The 24,547-nt window shown below is 45.3% G+C and overlaps 1 protein-coding gene across 5 annotated transcripts in view; it reads right to left on the bottom strand.

The window, feature by feature from the left end:
* SFI1 (SFI1 centrin binding protein) overlaps positions 1–23,112 on the bottom strand; it is a 28,470-nt gene extending 5,358 nt beyond the window's left edge. Inside the window, exons 1-30 of one of the 5 annotated variants that reach the window (XM_027661682.1) lie at positions 23,074–23,112; positions 22,083–22,270; positions 20,327–20,506; positions 19,310–19,381; positions 17,081–17,188; positions 16,692–16,786; positions 15,160–15,277; positions 14,431–14,533; positions 13,939–14,095; positions 13,030–13,191; positions 12,517–12,587; positions 12,039–12,131; positions 11,564–11,661; positions 11,083–11,164; positions 10,137–10,315; positions 9,826–9,901; positions 8,980–9,075; positions 8,502–8,578; positions 7,778–7,880; positions 7,185–7,281; positions 6,387–6,547; positions 5,895–5,969; positions 5,540–5,614; positions 4,994–5,170; positions 4,015–4,145; positions 2,957–3,052; positions 2,509–2,776; positions 1,711–1,855; positions 860–983; positions 62–164 (exon numbers count right to left, since the gene is read on the bottom strand). In XM_027661682.1, the coding sequence (XP_027517483.1) occupies positions 62–164; positions 860–983; positions 1,711–1,855; positions 2,509–2,776; positions 2,957–3,052; positions 4,015–4,145; positions 4,994–5,170; positions 5,540–5,614; positions 5,895–5,969; positions 6,387–6,547; positions 7,185–7,281; positions 7,778–7,880; positions 8,502–8,578; positions 8,980–9,075; positions 9,826–9,901; positions 10,137–10,315; positions 11,083–11,164; positions 11,564–11,661; positions 12,039–12,131; positions 12,517–12,587; positions 13,030–13,191; positions 13,939–14,095; positions 14,431–14,533; positions 15,160–15,277; positions 16,692–16,786; positions 17,081–17,188; positions 19,310–19,381; positions 20,327–20,506; positions 22,083–22,102 (3,342 nt within the window). In that variant the 5' untranslated portion in view covers positions 22,103–22,270; positions 23,074–23,112. Of the gene's footprint in view, positions 1–61; positions 165–859; positions 984–1,710; positions 1,856–2,508; positions 2,777–2,956; positions 3,053–4,014; positions 4,149–4,993; positions 5,171–5,539; positions 5,615–5,894; positions 5,970–6,386; positions 6,548–7,184; positions 7,282–7,777; positions 7,881–8,501; positions 8,579–8,979; positions 9,076–9,825; positions 9,902–10,136; positions 10,316–11,082; positions 11,165–11,563; positions 11,662–12,038; positions 12,132–12,516; positions 12,588–13,029; positions 13,192–13,938; positions 14,096–14,430; positions 14,534–15,159; positions 15,278–16,691; positions 16,787–17,080; positions 17,189–19,309; positions 19,382–20,326; positions 20,507–22,082; positions 22,271–22,902; positions 22,997–23,073 lie in introns of those variants that run through there. The other 4 variants (XM_027661683.1, XM_027661679.1, XM_027661680.1 and 1 more) reach the window with 4 other exon arrangements.
* Positions 23,113–24,547: the final 1,435 nt, after the last annotated feature.

Genomic DNA, 24,547 nt, shown 5'->3' with positions numbered 1-24,547 from the left:
TAGGCTGAGTGCAGAGCAGAGTGATAATCACTTCTGTAGCTTCAGTTTGATTTGTACACACCTGGCCCAGCTCTTCCTGAACTCCTTGCACACCAGCTCGGGCTCCTGGTCCTGAGCTCAGTTCCAGCCACTGCTGCAGAATCTGTGCCTGCTGCTGACAGGACCTGATAAAATGGATTAGAAGGATTCTTACTCCAATTAAGAGCTCAGCAGTCTAAGCCAACTTAGACTTGCAATTGATACTTGTAATAACACCCAATTTTTTGTCTCAAGCCTGTGAATAGTTAAAATCTTTTAAAAAAGTCAAAAGAAAAAAGGATGCTGGAAAGTAGAGGAATCTGAAAACTCTTGTCTCCATCTCCTAATCACTGCCTTCCTCCTTTCCTGACAGTTAAATCCCCTCCAAGCCTCATTTTCTTTTGAGCAATTTTGTAAATGTGTTCTTGTTCTAGTGGAGCAGTTATCAAATACCAGCCATTTTTTTTTTTTTTTAATTGACAGTTGGAAAAGCTCAGCCTTCATTCCTCTTGATAAAAGATCTAAAAGCTAAATTTCAGCTGCTCTGCCCAATTAATTTATCCTGCCTTCAGATTACACCATGATACCTCTGACTTGCTTCTCCAAGAGCTGCCAAAGGTATAATTAAACCACTTGCTGACTACAGAAGAAGTTATGCACATCGTCCCTTTCACCTGGACTGAACTCAAAAGGAGAAAATAAAAATCTCTAGAACTTTTCTCTGTTCCATTTGCAGTTCTACTGTGAACAAACTGACTATTTTCAGGGTAGATGCATACAAATAGTGCAGCATTGAGTTGACAACACAAAGAAAGGCTGGCTAAAGGGCCTTTGAACATACTTGAGCTCCAGCTTCCTGCTGTAGTAGTACTGCATCTGCTGCTGGATGTGTCGGAGTTCAACCTCCACCTTCCTCTGCAACACCATTTCTTCTCTGGAACTGTGCTCCCTCTCTTCCCCTTCAGCTGAATGGAAGACACAAGGCACAAGCAATGGCAGTAGAACAGACATCCACTGTTTCTTATCAAAGAAACAGGAAACATTTTGAATAGACAGGAAAAATTGAACCCTCCTGAGTCCTTCTCACATGGTTTGTTACCCTGTGTTACCTGTTCACCCAAAAGGTCAGGTACAGTGAGAGAGCAGTACAAGCTCTGAAGGCTCACTTTGAATACACACCAGATAAGAAATGCTCTAGTGAATGGTTTGGTACTACAAACACTGTTTTGGCCTATTCAGGATTTAGTGGTTTATATCTAGTCTAGAAGTAATTAGGTAGTTAAAGTCTAGTCCTGCAGAACAGAAATTTCATGCCCTCATGTCTTTAAAAACACTCCAGTGAGAGGTGCTTGGACACAATCTGCCCCCTTTACACCCACACTGTCAGTACAGGGAGCTCTCAGAGAGCCTTACTGGGTGAACTCTTCCCTCTTTAGCACATTCTTGCTAAAAGAAGCCAACCCTAAGCAGTTACCCCCCTTCAATCCCTAGAACAGGGCTTTAGCCCCCAGATTCAGCAGAATCCACACCACTGTATTACCATCCCAAAAAGGAACACTGATCCCCTCTCCCTCCTGATGCTGGCATACAAGACTGCCTTGTCTCCTGTCCATTTTGGGGAGTTCACTTGGAGTCTCATATAGATTAGAGAGGAGGATGTACAGTTGCTACAGTTGGGATCTGAGGACCTACCTGCAGTTTGGTGACTCCACTGTCCCACCAAGTCTTCAGGTGACAGCAGATGTGGCTGCAAATTTGGTCGCAACTTCCCCACTGAGTTCTGTTGGGACTCTTGGGAATGGGCTCCTCTGTGACCACTCCCAGGCTGATCTCCTCTCTACAAGGTCAGAAGGATACTGGGTTTTTCCTCAAAGGGTTTTCTTGACTAAGCCCTACAAGTAGGATGCCCCTGACCTACTCCCACTCAGACAACCCTTGTAGTCACTCAGCCCCTCTCATACAGTGCCACAGAAGAAGCAGAGCTTAAAAAATGGGCTCTTTAATTTCTAGTGTAGAGACATCACATCAGTATTAACCCTCCCATTCTGTGTGGAACAAGGGAGTTTAAAATGCAAGCACTGACTTGGAGGTAAAGTGAATTCCAATTTTTTGAGCCTCTCAGACACAGCCTCTGCTCCTAAACTGAGTTATTCTTAAATCCCTGTAAATCTGGATGGCAAACTGTAACTGCTCTGAGCTCTGAAGGGGCAGGACCTCAAGTCAGTTGCCAAGAAAAGATCTGGGTAGGAAGACCACCGGGAAAAAAGGCCTGAATTACAGTGCAACACACGTGGACTGCTTCAGACTGGGGGTACACAGTTCTTGGGCATTCAGAGGCAGTGCATATGATCAGCTTTAAACATGACAGATCGAACAAGAACAGCTCAACCTCCAGCTGGGCAGCTCAGAAGAGCCACAGGAAAACACAGCAACAAGCTCCTGACAGCAGCCCAGTGCACACACTGATTGTTCCTTCAGCAGTGCACTCACCTTCTCTGATCCAGCTTTCATTTGGGGCATGAAAGAGGCAGGAGACCAGAGCTCTGGGCCCTGCCCAGCACGGGGCACATCTGCTGTCCACAGTGGGGGAGAGGGGAGAGCAGCACGTGGGAGAGAGGGAACGGGACGGGAATGAGCAGCACTGCCAGTCTGAGACAGACATTTACAGGTGCTTTCCTCCAGGTGAGGTGTCTGCAGTAAGTTCCCAGTCTGTGCAGAACATTTATTCACAGATTTTTGCTGAAAAGGTACCTCTGACCTGTAAAAGAAGAAGGATGAGGTCACTATACAGTGCAACCTGTTGGTCTTGTCCTTTGCAGTCAGTGGAAAAAAAGGGAGAATCTTGTCATTCCCTTGCATACAGTTCCTCAGTCAGCTGCCTCACTATGCCCACTGTAAGTCACCCTCTTTTCTTTACTTTTAAAAATAGATTCTCTACCTAGCAAAAGGAGGTCCCAGCAGTTCCTTGCTTTCTAGAGGCTCCAGAAGGAAGTCAGGCCTCCGTGGTGGTAACCTGGCTCGTTGAATACCATTTCTGAAAAGAAAAACAGAATAATGCCCCAGATTCAGGATTATTTTTAATTGGCATAAGCTGGTATTGCAGCTAAAGAAACAGTCCTGTTTCATCATTCATCCCTGCTCTGCAACATTCCCCTTGCACACAATAGTAATTCCTACAGACTAAATTTCCACCTGTATTAATGGACAATCTTGTTCACCATGTGAATGGTTGTGCCAACACAGGGAGTGGTGGAAGGGACACAACTAAACAGGGCAGAAACACTTCTTTTGGCAGCACATACAAGCTTAAAGCAATGTGAAGTTACCATATTATTTCTCTGTAGGGCTCCTGTCCTGGACTGAGAAGTTTCATGGAAGATTATTCCTTGCAATTGCCCTGTGATCAGTAGGAATTTTTTTAAGGAAAAGCTTCCCCAGGGAAAAGAAAGAGGCAAGGTGAGAGTTCAGCTTCTGTATAGCCAGGATCTTGATGTTTATGATTTATGATTTCATCAGAGCTTATACATGACTTCAGTGAAAAAAGATAAGAGCTTCAGTGACAGCTCTAGGTGACTTGGGCAAGATAAGCAATCCTGATGGCCAAAGGCCCACAACAGATATCTTTCAAATGGTCCTCTGTGTAACTGTTCCTGTGACAAATGACCAACACTCCATGAATTCAGTTGTATCTTAAGAAACACACAGTGAAGGTCTATAGCTGAGCTGATTCTACCTGTTGCTGATATGCAAATATAAAGTCACAAATTCCTTCATTATGTGTGGGCTGATGTTTGCATTTCACAGCAGCTCCTGTGTAATTGCACCACCAGTCATATGATGCAGGGTCAGAGAAAGAGTTAAGGAGAGTGTATGAAACTAAGTCATCAGTCTGAAAACTTGTAAACACAAAAATGAGACACACTTAGATGGACCACATATGTGCAAAGCTACACATATGCCAGAGAAATGGGGGAGGAACTAGAAGTTTACACTCACAGATCACTGAGAACTGAGCCCCCATCAGCAGGGTGCAGTGGTAGATGTCTGCATTTTGAAGGCCATGGCTCTTCCTCTCCTGAATGTCCTCTTGTCTCAGGACCAACATCAGGCCTCCCAAATGTCACCTGCTTCTTCAGAGGTGGCAGAAAAGAAAAAGGTTTATTTAATTTCTTGGAGAGAGCCTTCTGTTTCCACAGCATGGAACAGCAGTACACAGAGTGGGGAGGGTTGTGGGCTGCCTGCCAACACAAAGAACAGCAGAGATCTGGTGGCTCAGAGCAGGAGCAACACCACATCCCCCAGAGAGAAGGACACTGCAGAAGGAACTGAGATTTCTGATGACCTCACAGCCATAGCAGCTAAATTAAGAGGTTCCTGTGGTAACATTTGGGCAAGAAGAACTGGGTACTTCTGCAGCAAGGCAAGCTGCACATTACAGCAAATGGAACAACTGGTGTCTTGGAAATCTGGAATAGAGCTGGGAAGGCTGCCTAGAAGCAGGAAGAGAGCAATCAATACAGGCATCCCTATCTTCCTTTTCACAGACGGGGCTGGGCTCATACTCAAACGCAGAAGTGACATAAGCCCACATCTGAAGGTACAAGCAGAGCTAAAGCTAAGACAGGATGAGATGCAGCCTCTAATGCTTCATTCTGGCACAGAATTTAGAGACCAGACCCTAGTCACATGCAGAGGTTTCATCCAGGAATATTGTCTATGGCAGGAGTTGGCCAGTTTTGAAATCGTTCCATTAAGAAAGGTTCCCAATCAGCAACATGAGTGTCAAGTGCTCCAGTCTCAGCTGAGTGAAATGCTTTGCACCACGGGCAAAAGTGTATATAGGATCCAAACAACAGCTGGGATGTGGGGCTCCAAGATACAGACATGCACACACACACAAACACATCCCCACACAGAGCAGAGACCAGAGCAGCCCAGTTCTGGATGTATCTGAGCAAACACTCCTCTCTTTCACCTTCAGCTGGTGCTGAGCATGGAGCTGATCCTCCAACTGTTTCATGCCACCGGGGTTTCTCAAGGCCCAGATTCCACCTTCTCTCAGAAAACTCGTGTGGTGAACTCCCGTGCCTTTTTCATTGCCATCCTTCTTCTCCTGTTGCTCCTTGGCAAATGTGAGCCAAGCATCAAATACCTACAACAGGAACAAGAGAGAGCTGGGAGTGTTACACAGACGGATTCCAGGCCAGGGACTCCCCCTGCAGACAGGAACACTCTCCCTTCCACAGGATAGGGACAGACAGAGCTACAGCAGCAGGACACTGCCACTAGGACAAAGGGACAGGGATTTAAGTCAGCTGAGGCTGGATGGGGTAAAACACATGTACATTTTTTTAATTGGCTAAGACAATTTAAGGACAGTTTTCCAGCATCCCAAAATAATGTACAGCACCCCAAAGATGACAGGAAGCAGATACTCAGTGTGCACTGTGTGACTGCAGTCAGACCTGCCCCTGAGCTGCACATCTGTAACCTCACTGCCCCTGCCCCACAAACTCCTCACCTTCCTCTGCACCGACAGGGACCAGTGCCACAGTGCCTGCACTGTCTGCTGCTTTTCCCATTGTTGCTGCAACAGCTGTCAGGGGAAAAAAGATGCACAGCAACCAGGTTAGGAGTTCACACACCCCACACCAGCCAAAGCATCAACTAAAGAGGAAATGCTGGTAGGGTCAGATCAGAAAAACCTACTCAGTTCACCCAGTCAATGGCGAGGTGTGTCTGTGCTAGTAGAACCAAAAAATCCTGAAAATGCTTAAATAAATTTTTTTTGGTCCTTATGTAAAAAGAACGTGATGGAGAAGAATGGATAAGGATTAGAAAGGAGCTAGGGATCTCCCCAGGGGAAAATTCCTTACCCGTGCCTTCCAGCAAGAGAAGGAAGCAGAGCAAAGTCTGTGAGTCATTAGCTGATCTCCCCGTCTCTGCAGCAGCTGTAAGGCAACCAAAACAGTGAGTCACTTGCAGGCAAACCTCATTTATCTGAGCCAAATGCTACTAGAGCAGAACAGCTACCAAACAGGCTTTATCAGCCTCCCTTTGTTCTGCTGAGGTCACCCTCAACACCCACATGCCCTACAGTGTAACCCCATTTGCAGGTGTCTGAGTCCAGCCAGGATTGCATTCACAGTAAATGTCCCACCCATGGCAAGCTCAGCTTGTCATCTCTTGTTAAATCTGTTATTTCTATCGGTTTCTTCAGGCAAGACACAGGCATGTTCCTTCCTCCTCAGCACATAAGGCTGTCATGCTCCTCCTCAGCCAAGACGGTCATTCCCTTCTCCAGGGCACAGGGCTGCTCCTCCACACATCACTTCCCACAGGCTGGGGAGGTTGCTGATCCTTCTCACCGTTTTCTCAAGGCACTGCTGATGATAATTTTTCCATTTCCCCAGGTACTTGTGGAGCAGGTGCTGCTGGTGGTGCTGTACTGCCCTGTGGTGCTGAGCCCTCAGCATGAGACATTCCCTCATTAATTCCTTCCAATGAAGAAACAGGGTCTGTAAACGCACTGTTAGGAGAAGAGAAATTAACTCATGTACCAAAAGGAGACTATTAATTTCAGAGTATCAAGTGATCAGCTGCTCTTCCAGACTGTTTCAGCAATACTCAACATGGACAATACTCAGCACTGACAGTATTCACTGTAAGGAATAATTGCAAAACACTTCAGGTAACAGATAGTGAGCAGTGACTTGTAAGTCCTCCCTGCTGCCACTTACATTCTTTGTCAGCTTTGGGAAATCATTTGCCCTCTGTGCTTCAGAGTCCTCTGTGCTTCAGAGTCCTCATGTCAAGAATGTGGTTGGTACCATGAAAATGCTTGCAGAGTTTGAGGGCCTTGAAGCAGTAATATTGCACTGCCCTCAAAACAGATGTCTGAGCTTCTCAAAATTAGTAATGGAAAATTGCTTTGAGGAAGGAAGTGTTACCATCCCTTATATAGACAAGGAACCAACAGAGAGGCAAAAGCCACACAAGCTGCCTTCAGCAGATCACTGGAGTCCCAAGTCATTCTCCATTCTCTGGGGATGACCTTTGTAAGCTAACAGACCATCCAGTCACTTCATCTGCACAGATGACACAACAGACTGACCCATACACAGATAACAAGGTCTTTTGAGAGATCAATATCTCCACCAGCTCACCTGTATCCAGATGTTTTCTGGCCTCCATCACAGCTGTCACCTTCTCCTGGCGGTGACACGCTCGCAGCCAGGCCGTGTGTCTCCACTGCAGCAACACCTAAACACACCATGCAAACAGGGCATGGGACACAGCCTGGCACTGCAATGGAAGGGGAAGCAAAATACTCCCCATTGTTGCCAACAGAACCATTCCCATCTCATTTTTCACATAAGGCTCAGTAAGACAGTGAAAATTTCCCACAAATTAAACATAGCAGTATTTCAGAGGGTCCCCCTGGCATTTTTCAAGGCTTTCTTCTTTTCCATCCACCCACCCTCCTGTTCCATCTCACCAATATTACTATGCTACATCATAATACTGGTTTTCCCTTCCTGCTAAGAAATGAGGAGAAAGAAAGGAAGAGGAAAAACCATGGGCTCACTCAGACAAGTTTCAGAGACACCTGTAAAAACAAGACAAGTCTCTCAGTTTTCAGGCCTTTCTTAGTAGTGACTCTCAGATTAAGTTTTTGGTTGTTCTACTTGCATTACCTGACCCCTGCCCTGAACCAGCACCTGTACTGACCCCTTGGCAGCTGCTGTGCACACCCTACCTTCGACAGGACTGCCCTCCTGTAGTGCTCATCTGCCCGAGCAGTTGCCTTGGCTTCATGTATAAGAACAAGGGCATTTTCTCTCCATGTACACAGAAGCTGCCTGAAGGCAAAAATACACAAAAAATGTAAAAACAAACAAAACCCATTAAGAACGATTCTCACTTGTTTATTTGGCACCTTCCTACTCACAAGGGAACCAAAACCAGCTGCCTCCATAAACTCAATCATGCAAATCACCTTCTGCCTGTTCAGATCTCTGCTGAAGAGAAGGCAGTGCAAAACAGAACACTGAAATCCAGAGCTCAGCCAGTCAGGCTCTGCAAGTGACTCAAGCTGTACAGCATTAAGACAAGTAAGGTAATTAAAACTAAAGTAACTACAGCCTATGCAGTGTGGTAATATCTTTAATCACTCTCCTCGCTGTAATGGAAGACAGCTTCTACATCTTCTACACACAACAGAACTCATGCACTGCAGGGGAAAATATAGTTTGTTGCCTGCTGACTCCCACAGGACTAAACAGAGATTTAAAAAAATGTCCAAGCAAACAGGAGGAGGTTGATTTCTTTTAACTGGATGACCTGCATGGAAATACTAACGCAGGGCAGAGTCAACTCCCAGCACTGAACACTCAAAAAGTTACAAAAGTGGCAGTGAAAGAAAGTAATGAATTTGCCTGCAGTGCAGTCCCTTCTCTCACACTGCCCAAGGAAAGGCTCACCCCAGCAGCAGTCGGGTGTGCTCCTCCTCCTTTTCAGCTACTCGGTACAGAACACTCCGTACGTTTTGTTGGTAACTCTGCAAAAAAAAACCAAAAAGCATTGAGAGGTAAATTTCCCTCAGCTGTTAACACCTCTGAGGAAACATCTAGAATGTCTAAGTAGCAGCTCAGGAGAGTAACAGTGGAAAAAAAAATGCTTAGAGCCACTGAAATCAAATGCTGCTTTTCTGTGACAAGCAGTCAACGCACCCTATAGTTACTGCTACCTACAATATACCCCTCACCAAAGCCACGAGATTACACTGGTTATGCTCCACAAAGCAGTGCCAGAGCTAAAACAGCCCTAACTACAGCAGCCTGCATTCTACCTTGCACACTTGGTGCCTGGAGTGAAGCAGTGTGGCAGCTCTTCAGCTCTCACTGGAACACTTAAGCCCACCCAGACAAGTGCCTCACGGAACAGGACATCCCCTCCTACCTTCCAGGCTGCCAAGGTCTTGCCCAGCAACGTCTGTCGATAGTGCAGATCTGCTCGCACCAACTTCCTCCATTTCTCACGCTGATGTCCCACATACTGCAAGCAGGGAGGGGAAAGAACTCAAAAAATACATTGACATGAAGAAGGGACAACAGGCAGTGACAGAGAGAAGAGAGAAAAGCACCATTCCCAGTCTCAGGGGAAACAACAATTCTTTATTTTGCTCTAACAGGTTTTCACTCAAATTGATGCTGCACTTTGCTATTGCTCCAAAAGGTCTAGTTGAAGTGGTTTTTCTTCCTGCCCTTTGTAGGAATCCTCTTGAAGACTGATTCAATTCACTCAAGTTAACAGGTCTGCACCAACATACAAGTGCCAACTGTAACATTTCTCATAGATTCTCACAACATGCTGTTTGGCACACCTGGTACAACTCATCATGGTAAGGAAAAGGCCCAGCATAAAAGTACCCTGTGACAGGGTCTGCTACGACCTGCACAAAACTACAGGCCTGGCTGCAAACTTCTAACTTAAAGTTTTGAGAAGGACACACACAGTACTGGGCAGGGACAATTTCATCACCTGACTCTGGTTACATTCTCAGGTGCATCTAAACTATAATCCCATTCTCACCATATCTAAACACATGAACAAGTAGACAAAGAGCTCCCTCCCTTCCCTCTGCTGTTCCACCCTCACTGAACTAGTTTTACCCACCTGGAAAGTGAGGAAAGCTTAGGAATGACTAGTGTTTAAAATAAGCAATTTAATTTCTAGCCATATGGGTACAAGCAATCTGAACATAATAAAGAGTTTAAGCTCTTCCCCCTCTCTTAACTTTCTCACCTCACTCCACTTGTTCCAAGTCTTCTGCAGACACTTTGAACAGTGAAATCTTAAGGCTTGCACCTCCCTGAGCCTCCTGTAAGAAAAATAATTATTTCTCCTACAATGCAATCCATGTTACTGAATCCTTCTAGCACAGACTTCAGTCCACCTTTGTTATTTTCAGTAAGTCATTTACTGAAACACAAACTAGTAGACTGCCAAGCACAAATAAGGAGTCAGCATCATCATGAATTAAATGCTGTTTGTCCTTAGTAGGCCACCACAGGGCCAATTCAAATCACTTTCCCTTCTTAAAAAAATCTTCTTACTCTGTTTTTCTCTCCTGAGTACTTTGCTTCCAGAGACAGAAGGCCTTCAGCTTCAGGAAGTTCCTGTAGTGATCTCTGGCTCGAACCAAGGCCTCCTGCTCCTCCAAACGAGCCGCTGTTCTTCTGCGCCAGGAGCACCAGAAGCAGCGCAACAGTTGCCTTTCAAAATGAAGCACAGCCTAAGGTGGAAGGAAGGTGGCAACGAATACATGACACAGGACACTTACAAAGAGAAGACAATCCTTAAAGATGACATGCACAGAACTGTCCAATGCTGTTTTCCTCTCCTCAGGTTGAACAGCAGTGGACACACCACCAAAGGCCCTTTGCTGTGAGGTTATTTAACATGTTCTACAGGTCCCTGTGTGCATGTGGAAGGATGAACTGTCACCAGAAACAGCAGAGTAAAGATGGAAAAACTACAAACTGGTAAGTAGCATGTGAAGGGCTCCCAAGAACCGATAAGCCCCAGAAACCAGTCGTGTTGAATTCATAAGAGCTGATAATCTCCCACCACCAAGAGCCAGCCATATCTGCACAAGAACACCCACACTACCAAAAACTTGGAGCTGTGTAACAGACCACATAAAAGGAGGCACTGGCTGCTACATGAAAAGATTCCAGGATTACATATATACACACATCTTAGGAAATAAAGGACTCCTTAAGGAACTTTATGGACACCTATCTAGAAGCAACTAATTTGTCAGCACAACCCTGGACTTCTTAAATAGGCTGGGGTTGATCCTTTAATTACTATTATCGTTTCAATGAAGTAACTATGAAAATGACAGTGTGAGAGTTTCCCCTGACTTGATCTCCCACCAGGGAACAGGGAATTTACAACATCCAAGTCCATCTCATGCTAAGTCATGTTCACAGACAGTGACTAAGGAATCACCCCCTCCATTTCCTAAGCAAGGCCAGGTAAGAAAGTCACATTTACCCTCTCCTCCCCCATTCGATCCTCCTGCAGCTTGCTGGCCTTCAGCAGCCACGTGTCAAACACCCATCTCATCAACACCCTCCTGCAGGCAAAAAGGGAGAATGTCAGCACAGGAGAGAATTCCTTCAGAAAACACACTGATTTCATGGAAGTCAAACAGCTAATCCATCTACAGCTTACACAGTTACTTGCTTTTTCAAATCATGCAAGCCTTCTTTAGAAATCAGGCAGCAGATAGATCATTACTCTGATACAGTCCAGTTCTTAAATCCAAACAAGCCTCAGAGCTCATCTTAACAAATCTCCTTCTCACATTCCACAGAGAAGCAGGAGATGTAAATTGTTCATTACTCATAGAAAATATCAGAGCAATTGGCATCGAGATGGTCATGCTCACAAAGTATTACCAGACTTTAAAAGAGAAGCAAAGGCCCACAAATTCCACATTTGTACAAGTTTATATTAATGTTTCTCTGAGTACCTATAACGGACATGAGCCACTAATGTCAAGGCCTGCTGCTGTTCTTCCTCCTTCTCTTCCAGACGGGACTTCCAACGGTTCCAGAACTTCTGCAGCACCTGAAATAAAACAAGACAGATGCAAAAAAACCCCATAGGGATCAAGTGAGAAGAATGCAGAGAACTAAATTATTAAAGTTCTACTGAAATTGCATACTGCACTGGTTGCCCTCTGCACTGCTTCACATACCAAACCTGTTCGATAACCTGCTATGAATTTTTCTGGTAAAAGAAAAAAAATCACCATAAACGTAAGGAAACAGAAAACTAAATTAATGTATCTAAGAGTGGCAGTTGACTCACACAGGAGATTTTCTGTGCTTATCAGTATTTAGGAACAAAGCCACTGCTGTAATAAAAAAGTACTTTGCAGGTGAAAGTGGAAGCCAACAGGCCAGCTCAAGAAACATTAACACAAGAACAAGAGTCAAACTCACTGTAACTTGGTGCTGACGGTGTGACAGATTTTTTCTCATTCTCTGAAGACGAGTGTTCACAACATTCTGCCAAAGACCCTTAAAGCCAAGTTTCTGTAACAATAAGAAACATACACAACTTTTATGTAATCCAAAATCAGGGAAGTTTAGAGCTGGCTGCTCCTTACAGACAATGCATGTTTGATGCTATTCCTTGCAATAGCCAGGGTTCCTGAACTTGTCATCAAAGCAAGGCATCCATTTCCTCTCACAAACTGTCACTTCTCCAGCTTCCCAACTGGAATAATAATTGTACCAGAGAGCAGCACAGTTTCCCCATTCGTATTCAACTGCCAGATTCCAGAACAGTTAAAATTTAGAAACCTGATGTCCAATCCAGACTCTCTATGGCATCTCCCACTGAGCACCCACACCACTGTCAGCATTACAGGGACACTCCCCACAGCTCCTTCCACCTGCCACGTGACAGTGCTCTTACCAACAGGTGATGTCTGTAGTGCTCTTCAGCCAGCTCACACTGCCGAGACTCCTCCACACGCAGCACAACATCTGTCACTGAGTTAAAGTATCTTTTACACAGAGACATCCGTCCCAATACACACACAACCTCCTCCCACAGAGGGGCACTACATCTCCATCTAAATGACCTGCAATATTTGAATTTCCAGCACTGTTATCAGCAGAAGTTTTGACTAAAGTCAGGGGGTTTTTAGATTTTGATGGCTTATCACAACAGATTTCTGATTCACTGTTAAGGAATTCCTCCACAACCATAAATTATCTTCTGCAGGCTCTTAGGTGTCAACATGCTAACATCCAGTAATTGCACCAGGTTAATTAATTGTTTGTATGGCATTACACATCTTTCTAATGGTAACATGCTTGTTATCACCCACACTGCTGCACAACATTCCTGCTTATTAACTGGATCTTTCCCCCGCGGGAATGCTTTTAACCTGTCTGTGCTAGAGAGTAAATACAGATGGGATACAATGCTTCCAGTGTGCAAAGACTCTCCATAAGGTGATCCTTGCTGCTTGTCTTTCCAAGTCCCTTTGGTGAGCACGAATTCTTCTCTTGCACTCCAACAACAGCCGCCAGTCAGAGAAACAGCGCCGGAGTGTCCGGCTCCGGTGGAGCTCCTGGGCCAGCTCTGGAAAACAAACACAAAATACTCCTGCTCTTTTGTGTCAGGTGAGATCACGGCATCTAAGCCACTGGTTCTGAAGTGACAGGAGCTCTAACACTGAAAAATGGTGGCAAGAATTCCCATTAACACTCAGCTATGGATTATATTCCTCCTATTGATCACAAAGGCAGTTTTAAGGCAGTGACCTACTGCACTGACTTAAGAAGGGCAAGTTAAGACACTGTGTCACTTGTTCAACACACACAAGCTTGCTCACATTTCAGCATAGTCTTAGCACTAGTTCCTAGTTCCAAGAATCCAAGCTGGATTCTTTTCCACTACCACCAATCAAAAGGCAATTCACACAAATATCTGAACTCATTCCAGTGACTTCAAGGGAAGAAGCAAAAGAACTGGTGTAATAACCTTTACCATCCAGCATGAGTTGTGATTTGTCTGATTATCAGGAACATCCACAGACTGCTCAAAGTCCTGAACACATCCTTCTCACAGATATCCCAGTTAGAATATAATAGACAATGTGCAAGTTTTCATCAAGGGAACAGTAAAGCATTTTCTCTTAAATCACATGGAAAGCAGGTGATCTTCCCTGCAGTTCAGTGTGTGACCTCAGCCAGTCAGGCTTGTCACAGTGTGCAGCCCAAGCTGCATCTCATCAGCTGCTGGGCAGAGACACAGTGTCTCCTAGAACAGAAAAACCCATCACTGTGCTCTAAGCAAAGGGCTGAGCCCTGCTCTGTCCTCACTCACCGTTCTGACGTTTCTTTACTCTGTGGAGGTTTAAGTATCCCAGCCACGCTCCCAGGCATCTCCTCAATTCCCAGTGCTGATGGTGAGTGACTGCCCTGGTCTCCTTCTGCTTCTCATTCTGGCTGTACAAATACAGCTCTCGCCACTGCAACCAAGCCTGACAGAAGAATGGAGGGAGGGCAGTAAGGAGAAAAAACAGACAAGATTAGGGAACTAGAACAAAGAAGAGAAGAGGAAGAACACACAGGTAATAGGAAATTCCATGCAAGTTCTGAAGGTGAAAACCATGAGCAATGAACTTGCAACCTGAACTTGCCCAGATGCAGCTTCATTCCATTTGCTCACGTCCTGATATGCTACTCCACCACAAGTACCACAATTTGCAAAGTAAATTAATACAAGGCCCAATTTTTATTCATCTTTAACATTTTCACACGTGTGCAACTTAAACATTAAAAACATTCAGCAGTAGCTGAAGCTCCTGGGACTTACTCGAAACTGCAGGCTCTGGGCCCAGTGCTGCAGAGCCAAAATATTCATTTGATGTCCAGTGCATTTCTGGTAGTGTTGTCTTCTCCACACTGCCCACGAAACGCTGCCAAAACAATGTTACAGACATGTTCAAACACAGGTGTCATAATTCTGTGCAAGAAATCACCTTCTTCTCCCTGGAAAAAGGTATGAAAAACAACCTTTTCATAGACTCACAGAACAGCGTGGATTGGAAGGGATCTTAAAGATCATTTCATTCCAACCCCCTACCATGGGCAGGGACACTTTCCACTAGACCAGGTTGCTCCAAGCCCTGTCCAACCTGGCCTGGAACACTTCCAGGATAGGGCAGACACAGCTTCTCTGGGCAACCTGTGCCAGGATCTCACTGCTCTCATGTTAAAGAATTTTTCCCTAATATCCAGTCTAGATCTACCTTGTTCAGCTTAAAGCCATTCCCTATTGTTCTCTCACTGCATGCCTTTGCAAAAAGTCCCTCTCCAGCCTTCCTGTAGGCTCCTGTTGGGTATTGGAAGGCTGCTTAAGGTCTCTTAAATTTGGTCTGTGAGTGTGCCAGAACTCACACACACCAGAAAGAAAAATAAAATAATGAAAAAAAAATAAATTCGAAGATGGAACAAAGTCACTGCAGGAAAAGGTAACAGAACCCAGGTAAAAGCCACGGCCTCATGGTCAGTGCCTCTCTGCCCGTTTCCACCCCATCCTTACCGCAGACAGCTTCTTTCCCTGAATGCCACTGCCACAGACTGCATCCCACGTTTTGTCCTTTGAACATCAACATAAACCAGCCAGCACTGCCAGGTCCTGAGCAGCTTTTGCTTCTTTGCTGTGCACAATAAAAAAAAAAAAAAATAAAAATGACAGCACCTTAAGTTCACACAGGAATCTGGCACGTTTGAACCACTGTCCCCGACTCCTGTCCCCCCAACCTGCAGGGACACCTCGTGGGAAGCCGTGAAATGACAGGGAAGCTCATCCTGGGTGAGGGTGTCACACTGCCCAGCCCCAGAATCGCTGACAGCACCATCCATGCCACCAGTTCAGAGCAGCGTGAACGATCAGACAATGGCATTGCTTTGTCTTCAGAGCTTACAGGGTATATAATGCATGACAATACTCACTAATGACCTTAGTGGGTAAGAATTACGGGATTTTCTTTGGTTGGTTTTCAAAAAAATAAAGTTCATCAGGTTCATCAGTAGCTTTTCAGGAGTTATTCTCCTGTACAAGCAGAGAAATCAACCAGAAACAAGCCAAGTTTATTCAGCAGGCTGGTCATGCAGCTAAAAACAGAAGTGGTGTCACAAATTCCAGTTTACCACTTTATGCAGTGTGCTGCATTTTCTCCTCACAGCAGGCTGGCTGGTCAGAACTGACACCATTGAAGCAAAGTTGTCAGAAGAAAATATCATCGATTCTATGCCCCTTCACACTTACCCATAAAAAACCCCAAACTTTTTTTTAAGATTTCCTTGTGAATCAAACATTAACCTACCTTAAACCAGGGCACTGTTTTCTATGACTAAGTAACACACCCTGTAAATACTCTGGCCTCACTCAGTTAGAAAGGAAGTCTAAATGGCCTGCCAGATTGTGTCCAAAGGTGCCAGGCTCTGGGATAGTCTGAGGCTACAGTCATGTGCAAGGAGAGCAGTTAACTTATTTTCAAATCAGCTCAGAACAAAACCATTGCAATCAGTACAGACAGCTCCAAGACAAATCCATTGCAGAGCAAAGAATCTACACAATAAGACCAGAAGCACTTCAAAAGCTTGGGCTTCTCTTAGTTGTAAGACAGGCTGGAAGGAACAGTGAATTCAGGTAAAATGAGTGCAGTTAATACCACAGGGAATTATTATCTAATGTCTGTAGCCACAGTTGATAGAGAATTCCAATAATATGTTCTATCAAAAAATATCTATTTGAACACACATTAAGTTAAAAAAAAAAAAAAAAGATGAAAAAAACCCACCAAACCACCCCCTCAGAAACAAACACTGCAATCCAGAGCAGATGGAGAGGCCCTTAAGCTTATCCAGTGGCATCCCTAAATAACTGTAGCTACACCACAGTGCCTCACATGGAATCCCCCTGCCAGATCCAGCCATCTGCTCCCGGGGGCACTGCCCTGCCAGGGCCTGGGGGAGCACAGGGGACACAGATTCTGGGGGAATGTTCCCCTTGAAAACTCCCATCTCACTATGCCCCCAGATAAAGACAGTCACCATCACTTCACTTACCATGAGACTCTGCAACACAGTATTTGTTCCTCCCTCCTTGCTGCTGGCACACATAGGCTCTCCAGGCCTTGAGTATCAAACCACAGAGGAAATGCCTGAAAAAGGAGAACAGTGCCATTTGGTGAAACAGCCACCAGTGCCTACAAGTAGGATTCTTTCAAGTTCAGTTGCACTCTAAAGATATGTTGAAAAGGGAATTTTGACTTCATCCTAAGACAACAGCAACAAAAAAGGCAGGGTGAGAAAAATGTGACAATAAGCAATGAAGACATTGCTCTTGGCCTGGAGGTACCAGGGCTGTAACTTGCTTACTGGTATTAATAATTCCTTCAGAACCCAAGGAAAATTTCTCACACACACCCCCCCCAAAGGGAAGTCATTTCACAAACCTGTAGTGGTTCTCTGCTCTGAGGTTGAGCTTCCTCTCTCTGCAAACTGTCCACCACTCCTTCCACTGGCCAAAAGTTTTTTGAAGAATCTTCTGGTCATGAAAGGATCTAAACAGTTGAAAGATTTGGACATGGGAAACTTCACACAGGTTTCCAGAGTGACCACAAATCACATTTAATGAAGATTACAGTAGCTCTTCTCCAGCCTTGCCTGGTTAGCCTAACAACACCTAACTGCATTTAAAACCACTACCCCACTATAACACTTTATTCCAAGACTCTGTGAATATGACAAGAATCAATCAGTTTACTGACTGCAAACACTTCACATAAAGGCAAGGAATAAGACAGATGTTGTTACCTTGCAAAATATCCAAGGGCCAGTTGACTTCAGACACGTGAATAACTTGCATATTTTATCCCCAGTTCAGTGTTTTACTCACACAACCAGGATAGCTAATAACAATACATGTATTTTCCTTGCTAGTTTTGTTCTTTGCTATTTTAACACAAAATATTTTATGTATAGAAACAGATGCAAAACCTACATCAGATTTTATAATGCTTTGATGTTTCCATTGTGTTTCAGAAACAGCAAATTTTAAATCTTCCCAAAGAACAGTTAAACAGGCTCAGGAGCTCCTTCAGCCAGTTGCAGATCACCTGTGCTAAAAATGAAGCTGTTCATCTGTTCATGTACCTGCTCCTCCCAATGGATGCTGAGCCATGCTCAAAATGCATTCACAAGTTACATATGACCTTCAAATTCTTTAACTTCAGCAGAACAGTCTCTGCTTTTATACCCAGATTTAATTATCACACACTTGGCCAGGTAAGAAGTGATGGCACATTTCAGCTGAATTGTGAACAACTAAAAATTCAAATATGGCAAGATCTGCATGCAGGAATTGGGATTTTGCTCACCTAACTAAAAATAATGGTCAGAATCTAATATTTCCATGTGGTCAAGATGACCTGAGCAGCAACCTAAGGACATAAAATCTCATCAACTGGAGTATGAACCCTTTCAAAATATTTCTCACCTCTTTGTATTTCTGATGGAAACAAGGAACCATGAAAACACACAAGCTAACAGACAAAAAGCACACAAGCCCAGCCTGACATAACTATCATAATTTGATCATAACTATCCCACCAGAATTGGTCAGGTCTTTAATTACAGCAGGATTAGGCCCAGAATACCAAGAGGTCCCTTGGTGAACACATATCAATCCTCTCCCAAGGTGCAATTCACAGCCACCTACCCCAAGCCAAGCTGCTAAGTCATTCCAAACATTCAAGCAGAAAAGGGAAAAAAAAAAAAAAGAAAGAAAGAAGAAATGAGCTATGTTATTTTTTTTGGACTTGGTGCATTAACAAACAGAACATTGCAAATAAAAGCTGTGGAGAACTAGGGATTTCTAAATCTAAAAAGGCAATTAATTGTTGCTTATGTTCCTTGATGATCTTTATAAAATGTATTTCCACTTCTAAAAAAAGAAATCAAATAATCACTGTCCTGAATTTATAGGCAGCCAAAGTACTGCCAGTGCAGTAGATGGGACATCAAGGATGGTGAGGTTCACAGGGCAACTTCCATTTACCAACTAAGGCAAAACTAGAATATATTTGATACAGTGCAATGAAACTGAATCATTAAGGGCCTGATCTTATTCCAAAGGCAGCTCTTCCCACTGGGAATTGCTCCAGTTCCCAAGGGTGTGGTCAAGCAAGAATGAACATGCAAATTAAAGCAAGGCAAGAAAAGAGTATCAAAGGGCTGGGTTTCAGCAGCTCACACAACACCAACAACAGAAAGGGATTATCTGCCACAGGTATTTCCAAGTCAGCCAGGCACCAAACATGCACATTAAGAACAGTGCAAACAGTAAAATGAACTGAATTTTCAGATCTCTCTCATCATACCTTTGAGAAATGGTCAAATTCAAAGCAGGAATCACAAATCATACCCCATTAGTTATATGCACATACAGCTCAACTTCATTGAGACACCACAATTCCTATGAATTCAGTTAGTAAAGTTTTACCATGATTGTTAAAGGAAAAAGCAAGAGCAAGAAGGGTACTTAAAGGAAACCTTCAAGTGATCTCCAACTACATCCAGATACTTCCTTGGCAGGCAGAACTCTCTTAGCCCAGTGGTTTACCAGTAAGCCATTAAACAAAAAAGAAAAGAAACCCACCCCTGAGTTCTGTAATTTTATCTACCTGGCTTTGGAAGGGAGAACTTGTCCAAATGTCATTTTTGCCCACAGATAGAAGAATTTCCTTGCTAGATGTCTGGAATATAAGGAAAGGTTAGTTGCCTTTGTACCCCTCCTCTGCAAATTCCCAGGCAGTAGTAAAAATAGGAACTTTTATTTTAGTTTCAGTAATAAAACTAAGGGTTTGGTTTTCAGAGATCATATCTGTAACAGAACAATTCATCAGGCATAAACAGAGGCCCAGGCATCATTGCAAGGCTTTAAATGGGACATACTTTAGGAAAGCTCAGTAGCCAAAACGTTTTCCACTTACACCCACTGGCACCACTGAGCAGGGTGCTGGCTAAGGGTGATTTAGAAGTGGTAACATCACTGTTTCTCTCAAAGTCAACCAGCTGAGTCCAGAATACTTGAGCCAGTTTAATGTTTAGCCCTGCCTGCAACCAGATCTCCCTTGTTCCCACCTCCCCCACAGCAGTTCCACTTCTCCCAGCACCCGCTCACTAATGCGTTGCTGTGACACTGTAACCTTCCCTCCTTTTCTTTCCCGTGGATTTAAGAGTTAATTGGCACACGGAGGGCCCCAATAAGCACCAAAGGCCTCACAAGTTAATTAAAGCACGGGGCCTCTCTCTTTCAGCAGGTCTGAGCTGCTCCATCAGCTCCAGTTGCTCAACAAATAATAGGCTTTAATCTCTAAACAATTACATCCCACCTCTGTCGAGATTCTTTCGACAAACAAAAGAAGTAAAAAAACACTAGAGGAGAGCAAGAGGAAACCATTACACCTGGCAGAGTATCACAGAATACTGTTAAACAGCCTTTTTTAAACGTTGCATTAGAAAATAAAACATATGGGAAATCCGACTGTGCCAATGCTTGTCCTCAAGTTACCACAAGACATCTTCAAAACTGTCTGGCACGGCCAGGAGCAAAAACTTCTGCCTCAGCCCGCACTGGTACAACTAAAAGCAGACTTTTCTAGCTCTGTTCAGTGAAAAATACGTTTTGTACTTATCACCTGGTCCAGAAACTTTTTAACCTTCTCCTTTGATTCTGGGCACACCCAACTCTGCTGGGATCGTCACGGCCTCTGTCCTGGAATTCATGTCTGGCAGAGTGGGGAGCAACAGCCTGGCCACTTGCATGGGCTTGATGCCCAGCTGGTTGTTGGATCTCCTGCATCTTCAGGGATTTTGAACTTAAAAGGAAAGGAGAGATATTTTGTGTAAAATCACATTAGCAGCAAAGAAATGGCATTATTTCAATAAATTGATCTCTAACAAAGGTATCCAGTCACACACACAACAGCTGCAAACCGACAAAACACTTATTGTCTCTTTATCAGGAGTTTGAATGTTGAAGTTTCCCCAACACAAGCAGAAAGACACATTTCACTGCAATCATGTCACACACAATTCTTTTCTCCTCTAAAGCTGAAATGAAAAAGCACCAAAATGCATTTGTGCTTCCCCTCTCGTGTGTGTGCACACAAGGTGTCTTTACAGAGAAGATCTGAACGTGGTTTTCTGCCTTTTATTCTCAAACATACCTGAAGAATTCTCTTGAGGACTTGGGAACTGAAGTAAGAATTTTCCATTTTAACATGAAATGTTCTTTCACAAGCAACTTTTTCCTAATTTCACTCATATCTTAAGTAAATATCTTTCTCCTCCAAAAATCCTATAAAACTCTTCCTGTTTTTACATATTCATCATTAAAAAATAAAACTAGACATATTTTTCCATCACACAGTTTGCTTTCACATGTAAAATCTGAAAAAATAACAAGTGTGTGCTTATGAATTCCAAGCATTTTGTCTTGGTAATTTTCTGAAAACAAGGATAAAAAACACCTCAAACCAGATTAAACTTGCTGAACCAGTTGTATTGAAGCTTCTTTCCTGAAACAAATACTGCCACCACCCTGAGAATTTGCACATTAGAACCACAGACACATTCTTGAGCTCCAGAAGAGACAACAGAAGAGGGCAGTCTGAAAAGTCACCCTAATAATCACCTGAACTGAGCTGGGGAAAACAGGGCTGCAGCCAGAAAAAAATGCTGGTTTCACAGAGTGATGGGAACAATGCAAGTTCCAGAAGTTCAGCTAAATATGCACGAGGTTCCTGCACACCTATTAGGGCCAACTCCCTTTAAAACTGTTTCATCTGCTCCAAAGGCAAACCTGATCTGACCATATGCGATGGCAACGTCACACAAAGGAGTCAAAAAAATCAAGCTTGGGTAAAACAGGCAGAAGTTTTGTATTGAAGTCTAAGGCACGTGAAAATCTAATGCTTTTCCTGAATTTGAAACATCACACGTGCTGCACATATTTAGTGATGATAGCCTACATCCATGAGAATTTATGGCAACTACGTAAAATAAAGAGTCAAAGGTGGATCATTTCTCCCTTGTGAAGTTAGAAAATGAAAGCATGGGAAGAATAACAGAGCTGACACCACGGATTAATCTGTTGCTGGGCCAACAAGTACGTTCAAATGTGTTCCAGTCAAAAATATTATTTTTATGTTTAAATGTTATGATAATTTAAACCCCCATACAGTTGTGTTCCATGATGGGTTTGGGAGTGGGGTGTTTGTTGCTCATTTCATTTTGCTTTTAGGCAAGCATTCCACAGAGACCACTAAGGCCTCCTATGAGAATAACTGAGCTTTCTTCTGTCCCATGGAAAGCCTAAGATGCCATAATTTAAAAATAAAAATAAATTACAGCTGAGGTCTTTTAACATGGTAGCTTCTTCTTACTGCTTACCTGCTCCTGACTTTCTCCATTTCGCTGTAGTTCCAAGCCTGCAGTGCACAAATTCACTCTCTGTTCTGCTGTGCTGGTCTCTCAGCTTTGGACAAAGCATAAATTGGTGCCTGTTATTTGTAATGAATCCATCAAATGGATCTGTGCTAAATGCAGTATCTTAAAGACATGAATTCCACTCAGGTGACCTGCACAAAACCAGTACAATGCAATTCCAAATGTTCAACATGAAGAGTGTGTGTCTCCCACCCTCGATGCCCTGAGATGTGCTGACAAAATCTAACAGTAAGGAAGTTACAACCACTTGAATCCTAAGGCAACAACTGTGCCTACCTAAAACGAAGCTGTGCTAGAAAGGTGCTATAAAAGGATGACTCCAAGTTATGTTCCCCTATTCAAAAACAAATTAACAACCAAGGGTGACACAATCAGGAGCTAACCAAACTGATTACTTTTCACTTTTTTTTTAACACTAAGCTTCTCTCCTTCACAAGCACACAGAAATGAAGAAAACAATGAACTCCGCGGAGAAATTCTGTGTGCACAGAACTCTGTGCCTTCCAAAGGCCTCGGGGGAGTCAGAGGCTGGGAAAGCACCGGGACTCATGGACGGGCATCTCCTTGTAAGTGTGAGATCTCAAGGGGGTATTTCTATAAGCCGGGCTTAAGGCGTGACAGAAAGAAAGCCAAACAGAACCCAAGTCAAAACAAACAAAACCTAAAACCCCCAAAACAAACAAAAACATACAACAAACAAACCAACACCAAAACAACCAACCAACCAACAAAAAAAAAAAAAAAAAGGCAATAAAAAACCCACAAAAATTTTCCGCGGTTTTTCTGCACGAAATTCCTTTCAGCAGATAATTATACCCTGAATTTTTGTGCCAAACACTCGACACCCGCACGATGCTGCTGCGCAGCCCCGCCGTGAGGGGCTGGGGCCGAGGCCGCAACTCCCGCCTCCCACCTCGCTGAGGGCGCTACGGACCGCGGGGCGAGCGGAGCGGGACCGGGCACACGGAGCCAGCGGGCAGCAGGGGGAAACTCCGCCCGCCCCAACGGAGCCACCTCCAAGGGGTACAGGAGCTGGAGGAGCGGGAGGATCAGGAGGGGCGGGAGGAGCGGGAGGAGCAGGAGAATCAGGAGGGGCGGGAGGAGCGGGAGGAGCCTGAGGCGGCCCCGCCGTGAGGGGCGGGCGCTCCCCGCCCTCAGCCGGGCTGTGCCGCCGCAGCGCCCCCTGGCGGCGGGCGGGGCGCGAACGGCCCCGGAGCGCCCGGGATGTACCGAGCGCTGGGACGGACCGAGCACGGGCAGGGGAAGCTGCCGCTCGCACTCGCGAGGAAAAAACAGTGTCCTGACGTTTCTGTGCCACCGGGCTTTCCTGCTGGGAGCGTCCAGCGTCCAGCACCCGCGGCAGGTGTGCCTTTGGCAGCCAGTAGAGCACAACACGGATCGGGGCCTCTCAAAGCCCACAGCACCTCGTAACAACCACTGAGCCGCAGACTGGCAGCCTGCTGGTTGCCATCGAGTCTCGCTGTGTGTTTGTTTAGAAAGCAAGCTGGCCCGGGGAGACTAGGCAACTGTTGCAGCGCTGTCTCATTTATAATGCAGCACTTTGTCGTGGAAGAAAAGAAGTGAGAAATAGTTACTTCTTGTTTATTTCTGTCTCATTCTTTACAGCTTTTAATGCTGATATTCAATTTTCATTAAAGATCCGGGACGAAAACACTTTATTCACCAGATCCTACAAGAAATTCCTTGCTCCTACACAGCCCTCTCTGCCCAAGGTGTTTGGAAGCCCCGGGTCCCCGCTGGGCTCCTGTGGCCGCAGGGATGGGAGTGCTGAGGGCAGAGCCGCGGGCACACGGAGCCGGCAATCTCCCTCAGTAAATTCCTAAAAGTCATGTTGAGAACAACGTCTGGTCATCACTGCCAACCACTAAAGGCTTTGTCCGGTGTCTCCGAATCAGCTGCCCCGCTCACAGCATCAGCCTCCGTCCCGCTGTCCCCCGGGAATGCCAGACCCGCACCCGGCAGGGACGGGTAACGGCTGGTTGGGAGCACCGGTTGGGAGCACTGGGGCGCTGCTCTCACACCGCTGTGGCGCGGGGGGCCGGGGCGGGCTGGGCAGCAGTGCGGGCTCGGCCAGGCCGGCCCAGTCACCCGCGGGCACGGCGGGACGCCAGGGCAGTGCCGGGGAACCCCCCCGAGCCCCCGCGGAGAGAGGGGAGAGCGCCCGCCGAGCGCGCTGTCACCGCCCGCCCACCATCGCCGTGAGGGGCCGCGCGCGCCCCGCCGCTTCCCGCGCTCCTGAGCGGGACCGGGACGGGATCGGGGACAGGCACCGGGACGGGATCGGGGCCCGTCCGGTGCCGCCGCTCCGCACACGGCTCTCCCCGCGCCCCGCCGGCCGCCCGCGCCGCAGGGCTGCCCGCCCAGACTGCCTGCGGGCCCTCGCCGCG

This window comes from Corapipo altera, unplaced genomic scaffold (assembly GCF_003945725.1).
Source record: "Corapipo altera isolate COAL_440 unplaced genomic scaffold, ASM394572v1 150, whole genome shotgun sequence".
NCBI lineage: Eukaryota > Metazoa > Chordata > Aves > Passeriformes > Pipridae > Corapipo > Corapipo altera.
This window is presented reverse-complemented; position numbering and strand designations above follow the sequence as displayed.